Here is a 6,951-nt window from a genome sequence, read left to right on the forward strand (position 1 = left end):
TTTCAATTTGGGGGATTTATCTTTTTTTTTTTTTTATTAAACTGATTTAAATTATTTGAAATCCCTTTAAGAAATTTTCATAATATATATAACGCATAAATCATTACAGATTTTTTGTTTGAAAATAGTCTTTTGTAATATTTTTCACATAATTTAATATTATCTTTTCTCACTACTCTCTCTTTTTACTTTTCTCAATTCACTGGTTTGGCTTTCAATCTTATCACTTCTGTGGCAAACTGAATTAAAGTTACTTTACAATTTAGTATTTTGAAAATATTATATATATATATTCACATCCACAGATATTAATATAGTTGAGTATTAACAGGGCTGATGTAAAATGTTGATAAAAAGCCACATTTGCAATATGTTGTAATCAAGATCAATTGACTTGAACTTTAAAGCATAACGATAAAAATCACATTAAAGCAACAAGTGGAACCTCTTTCTGGATTGTTTTAAGTTAATTCCTGTGGTTGCACATATGTAAAAATATAAAACTATGATAACATATTCATGCTGCCTATGAGTTCTTTACAATATGAAACACTTTTCTGCTTTAACAAGACATTTTGTGTGATACAAAGTCAGTAAATGGGCACAAGTCTCTCTTTTAACAACCAATCGTGTTAATTACCATCATGTAAACATCAACTATGACTCTCATCTCATGGAAGACGAATCACACGTTAAAATGTGGTGATGGGATGACCATGTTGAATTTTTTGTTTTTGTTTTTGTTTTTCTTCAAGAAATATTTTTGTTCATTTTTGTTAAAATGAAAATAACTTAATAAGAAAACCAATAAGGAATTTTGAATCTTAACAAAATGTGTAATTTCTATCAACTGCCAAAGAAATAAATCAGTTATTCATTTTTTAAATATATTTTTTAGGTAATAGTTTACTTGGGATAAATGTAATAACAAATAACATTAGGGAACCAATACAATATTTGGCAGTTTGAGGGAAAAAAAATAAATGAACTGAGGCAACAAACCAAGAAAATATAAACATGCATAAGTGATTCCATTGATTTTAAAGAAACAAGACTTAAAAATATGTCCAGCGAACTATTCGATGAGTTAAAAGAATAGGTTGGCACTTTGGAGAAAAAGTGATTTAAGGGCATGCATTAACATTTTCACTTTATCCACAGTCAGAGGGAACAAATTAGAGAAATAATGGAGTAAGTCAATAAAACAAACAATGTACAAAAAAAATAAAATTAATAGTTTGGACACAAACTAAACTTTTAGGCCAATAATCAACCGAGAAACAGGTTAAATTAACTAGTTAAGGGAACAAGTCAGCTACTTGGGGTGAGTGATTTTAATGGAGGAAATTAGTAGTGTGAGAGTAGAGATATGCTTTTTCAGGGAACAAATGTGAGGAGCTCCATATAAACACTTACGGAAACAAATTAATTTAAATGGGGTAGCATGTGTGGGTGACCTAATTGACATTGACATGAACATAGCTAAGGAGTTTCACATAGTTTCCTAAGGGATTAATAAAGTATTCTGATTTGTCCAGGAGAAGTACATTAAACTAACCCCGACATTACAGAGAAGAACATTTTGATGGGTTTATTTCCAGTCACAAAGAAAGCAAAGCTGGTAGTTTAACTCCACCATGCCTACAAGTTTAACCCATTTTGGTTTCAGATTCGTTTTTGATGATGAGGATTTGGCAGGTTTTTGCTACATTGAAATTTAAAGTTCTTTTTTTTTAATATTCAGCATGCAGTTTAAGTGATTACGCCTTTAATTTGTTTTTGACAGCTTTAAGTGGACACACACAGGACAAGTACCTTTAAAGAGTAAAAATTTGAAATAATTTAATTTTGAAATGTTTTTCACAGAGTTTGTATCTTTTTCATTTGTGTGGCACTCATCGTCTTCCATACTCTCTCCAGTGTAGTGTTTAAAATATATAATAAGTTAAAACTGGTTTATGTTGGCATACCGCACTGTGGCAAGCAAAATGGCACACATGACACGTACGCTGAATAAATACAGAAATAAATAAATAAATAAAGTTCGTCATCAGTTCGTGTCTGAGTGACAGCAGGTCCAGTTGTTTCTGTGTGTGTGTGTGTGTGTGTGTGTGTGTGTGTGTGTGTGTGTGTGTTATTTAATGTTCTTTAGCAGTGAGGTGCGGGCGTTCACCACCGCCTTGAACGCGTCTTCACTGCCGGGGGCAACACATTTATCTGGATGCAGCAGGACTGCCAGCTTCCTGTACGCCTTGTTCACCTCCTCCCTAGAAATGAAAAGATAGTAAACTGCATTAGACACAATGTGACAAACAAAACAACTTTATTAAAAAGATGGCCTGTATGCTGGCGACTCACCGCGTGGCCCCGGGTTTGACTCCCAACATATCCCACGAGTCTTTGCTGTTGCGGATACGTCGGATGGTGTCGGCCTGCTCTTTCGTGAAGCCGACGCTGACCTCCGACACCGGGCGCTTTCCGCCGTTCTCGCACATGTCAGTGATGGAGGAGAAGAACGCCTGTGGAGAACACGGCACTCACTGAGACACGGTCCATAAAAAAAAATGTACAGGAAGCTGCGCATGTGTGCAAGAAATACCTGAAACATCTCGTTGATGCCCTCGCCGCTCTGTGCTGATGTCTCAAAGTAATGAAAGCCTCTGGACTCCGCCCACAGGCGCCCCTCGCCCTCATCCACCACTCGCCGCTTCGTCAGGTCCACCTGTATGAACACGCAGACATTTACCTCCAGCTGCATGTGTGTTTAATAAACCTCAATAAAAGATTTCCTACTCACTTTAAACAATACATTTTACAAAACAGATACTTTTTAGTTCTCTGACTGTGCTGGAGCAGCTTAGTATGAGTCACAGTTCAAAATAATCCTTCTTTATCTCATTCAGGGCCTTAATACATCTCCACAGCACATCCTCAGTTTGAATCAAGCTGCTTCAGCTCCTCTCTCTTTAAGCTGCACTCGGTCTGACCTTGTTGGCGCAGACGACGAACACGATGCTGTCCATGTTGGCCTGAGAGCCCATTTCTTGTTTCATCTCGCCGAGCCAGCTGTCGAGGGCGTCGAAGCTCTCCCTCAGGCCGACATCATACACGAGCAGCACGCCCTGGCTGTCTTTGTAGAACTCGTTACGCACCTGACCAACACCATAGAGAAAGAAACATGTTCACAGAGCGCCGCCTGCTGTGTGGGTGCAAACATTACAAGAAGGCTTATTTTTGGCCTTTGAAAATATCTTGTTTTACGACAGTCTGTCACAGCCATTGATGTTAAAGAAATTCAGAGAAAATAAGTCAGAATTTGAAATCTTCTTGTTGCATATTGGTCTTTTTTAATATGATCTAATAGGATTTTTGTCATAAAATATCCAGACATTTTACTTTTATGCAATTTTATGTAATTTTATGTGAATTTTACTCACTAGTTTTCTTTTCTTGTAAATCTGTGAATTATCTCATATTTCTCTTTCACAGCATCTTTGGTGGCGCTCTAACATACAGTGGGGCAAAAAAGTATTTCGTCAGCCACCGATTGTGCAAGTTCCCCCACTTAAAATGATGACAGAGGTCAGTAATTTGCACCAGAGGTACACTTCAACTGTGAGAGACAGAATGTGAAAAAAAAATCCATGAATTCACATGGTAGGATTTGTAAAGAATTTATACGTAAATTAGGGTGGAAAATAAGTATTTGGTCACCTCAAACAAGGAAGATCTCTGGCTCTCACAGACCTGTAACGTCTTCTGTAAGAAGCTTTTCTGTCCCCCACTCGTTACCTGTATGAATGGCACCTGTTTGAACTCATCATCTGTATAAAAGACACCTGTCCACAGCCTCAAACAGTCAGACTCCAAACTCCGCCATGGCCAAGACCAAAGAGCTTTCGAAGGACACCAGGAAAAGTATTGTAGACCTGCACCAGACTGGGAAGAGTGAATCTACAATAGGCAAGCAGCTTGGTGTGAAAAAATCAACTGTGGGAGCAATCATCAGAAAATGGAAGACATACAAGACCACTGATAATCTCCCTCGATCTGGGGCTCCACGCAAGATCTCATCCCGTGGGGTCAAAATGATCATGAGAACGGTGAGCAAAGATCCCAGAACCACACGGGGGGACCTGGTGAATGACCTGCAGAGAGCTGGGACCAAAGTAACAAAGGTCACCATCAGTAACACACTACAACGGCAGGGAATCAAATCCCGCAGTGCCAGACGTGTTCCGCTGCTGAAGCCAGTGCATGTCCAGGCCCGTCTGAAGTTTACCAGAGAGCACATGGATGATACAGCAGAGGATTGGGAGAATGTCATGTGGTCAGATGAAACCAAAGTAGAACTTTTTGGTATGAACTCAACTCGTCGTGTTTGGAGGAAGACGAATACTGAGTTGCATCCCAAGAACACCATACCTACTGTGAAGCATGGGGGTGGAAACATCATGCTATGGGGCTGTTTTTCTGCCAAGGGGACAGGACGACTGATCCGTGTTAAGGACAGAATGAATGGGGCCATGTATCGTGAGATTTTGAGCCAAAACCTCCTTCCATCAGTGAGAACTTTGAAGATGAAACGAGGCTGGGTCTTCCAACATGACAATGATCCAAAACACACCGCCCGGGCAACAAAGGAGTGGCTCCGTAAGAAGCATTTGAAAGTCCTGGAGTGGCCTAGCCAGTCTCCAGACCTCAACCCCATAGAAAATCTGTGGCGGGAGTTGAAAGTCCGTGTTGCTCGGCGACAGCCCCAAAACATCACTGCTCTCGAGAAGATCTGCATGGAGGAATGGGCCAAAATACCAGCTACTGTGTGTGCAAACCTGGTAAAGACCTATAGTAAACGTTTGACCTCTGTTATTGCCAACAAAGGTTATGTTACAAAGTATTGAGTTGTATTTTTGTTATTGACCAAATACTTATTTTCCACCCTGATTTACGAATAAATTCTTTACAAATCCTACCACGTGGATTCATGGATTATTTTTTCACATTCTGTCTCTCACAGTTGAAGTGTACCTCTGGTGCAAATTACTGACCTCTGTCATCATTTTAGGTGGGGGAACTTGCACAATCGGTGGCTGACTAAATACTTTTTTGCCCCACTGTACATGTGTTTTATACATTTCTTCTGATGTGAACAACATAAATTGCTAGTTTTTGACTCACTTCATAGAAGAACGGGTGGCCGGCCATATCAAAGATGTTCACCTTGATTTCTCTGTCTCGAACCTGAACTCTGTTGGCAGATAAAACACATGTTAGTGCTCAGTAAAAAACATCACTACACACACAGTGACAGGAAGCAGTCTGTGAACTCACTTGGTGACGCCATAGTCGATTCCAATGGTTGCCAGATACTTTGGAACAAACCTCTTCTCGCAGTAACGCTTGATGATACAGCTCTGAAGAATAAACAATATTTAAAGATGAGCTCCACTGCCTTTCACGCCAGACCATCCATCAAACTGAGATTTATTAATTTTTTAGTGTTTTTATTTAGATCATTTGTGTCTTGTTAGGTTTTAATTGGATAATCCCATTTGCAAACATTGTGTTTCAAATAATCATCAGTCTACAATTCTGAGCCTATTTTGGAAAATTTGGCTTCAAAAATAAGCTGTTACGCCTTAATAACATGAACTTTTTTAGCCTTCTGCCCTTTAAAAGCACATTCATGTCAAAATTTACATTAATTCCAAACAAAGATTTCTCAGGGTTAAACTAGCCTGATCAATAATATCACACATCAAACAACGTTTGTTTTATTGTGCTGATACAGCACAATAAAACAAACGTTGTTTAAGTGTGCCCTGCTAGTTGTTGCTGTCTGCTCCATGATGCTCCAAATATTAAAGGTAATAAAACAATAAATTCTTTCTTTTTATGACCAAAATCTGCGCCGAATTATACCTAATGCAACCATATTGAAAATACTTTTACCTGGGTGCTGTAATCTGTGAGATCGTGTGGTGAGATGTAATTAAAATCGGTTTTAAACTAAGTCTGGCGACAGAGTGAACAAAATAAACCAGAGCGCAAAAACAACAAAACTGACATCCAAAACAGAATAAAGACTACAGAAAAAAATCTTTCACGACCTTTATGCAATTGTTTCAAATATGACATTATAAGCCATAAACTCACAGTAGTACAGTACAGGTGGTTTATAACAAGATCAAGTAAAATGAACCAGACTCTATTTTAGGTTTGAGCTAAAACAAACAGGGGGTCTCATACCTTTCCGACCTCGGCGTTTCCGAGGCTAATCACCTTCACCCGAAGAGACTTCTTGTTGTCTCGTCTTTTCGGCGGGTTTGTTTCCATTTGGATTGTTTAAATTCTAAAGTTTTTTGGCGTTTAAAGCGACGGGACTGTGCCGGAATACAGCCGCTGTTGATATTATTATTGTGAGCGGAGCTAGCAGGGCTAACTAGTTGTTAGCACGCTGGTTAGTATCTCTCACAGCCCTTAAACGGGATTATTTCCAGATTCATTAATCTCATCGCATCGTTTAACTTCAGCTCTAATGTTGACGTTTGCGTACAGCAGACAACCAGAGACCCTGCTGGCCTCATAGCCTTTATGCTAATCAGCTGTTTGGGTCTAGCATGGAGTTAGCTGCTTACTCAACTTCCGCCTTTGTTTTCAAAATAAAACTACATTTAGGGAAAATTGTAGCTTTGAGGCTTTTCGTATACTTACCAAAGCAAGAAATGTGAACACAAAATGCTATGTATATGATTTTAAAAACACAAAAACCTAATTTTACATCAAGGTCTTTTATTTTATAGTCAAAGACGTATTCAGTTTTATTTTTGAAAAACGGATACCGGACAACGTAAAACCACTGAAAAGCTATTACTGTAAGTTTAAACAATGTAATTTAACAATATATTAATTACTAAATTAATTAATTTTATGAAAAATAGTTTTCAAAAA

The 6,951-nt window shown here is 38.5% G+C and overlaps 1 protein-coding gene across 1 annotated transcript; it reads right to left on the minus strand.

The window, feature by feature from the left end:
- On the minus strand, positions 1-6,664 carry dnajc27 (DnaJ (Hsp40) homolog, subfamily C, member 27). Its single transcript, XM_040051637.1, has 7 exons — positions 6,250-6,664; positions 5,332-5,414; positions 5,179-5,248; positions 2,988-3,152; positions 2,600-2,722; positions 2,359-2,519; positions 1-2,267 (listed from the first exon to the last, which is right to left on the minus strand). The coding sequence occupies exons 1-7, from the start codon at positions 6,334-6,336 to the stop codon at positions 2,135-2,137; spliced, it is 822 nt and encodes a 273-aa protein (XP_039907571.1). The 5' UTR covers positions 6,337-6,664; the 3' UTR covers positions 1-2,134.
- Between the last annotated feature and the right edge of the window lie 287 nt (positions 6,665-6,951).

The sequence above is a fragment of the Simochromis diagramma genome, unplaced genomic scaffold (genome assembly GCF_900408965.1).
Source record: "Simochromis diagramma unplaced genomic scaffold, fSimDia1.1 OVJJ01000107.1, whole genome shotgun sequence".
Taxonomy (NCBI): domain Eukaryota; kingdom Metazoa; phylum Chordata; class Actinopteri; order Cichliformes; family Cichlidae; genus Simochromis; species Simochromis diagramma.

Bases quoted from the DNA above. Each gene is read 5' to 3' on its own strand.
- dnajc27 (XM_040051637.1), bottom strand. From the start codon at position 6,336: ATGGAAACAAACCCGCCGAAAAGACGAGACAACAAGAAGTCTCTTCGG. The intron at 5,249-5,331 runs GTGAGTTCACAG...ATCTGCCAACAG, and splicing joins ATCGACTATGGCGTCACCAA to AGTTCAGGTTCGAGACAGAG. The intron at 2,723-2,987 runs GTCAGACCGAGT...GTGTTCATACAG, and splicing joins TCGTCGTCTGCGCCAACAAG to GTGGACCTGACGAAGCGGCG.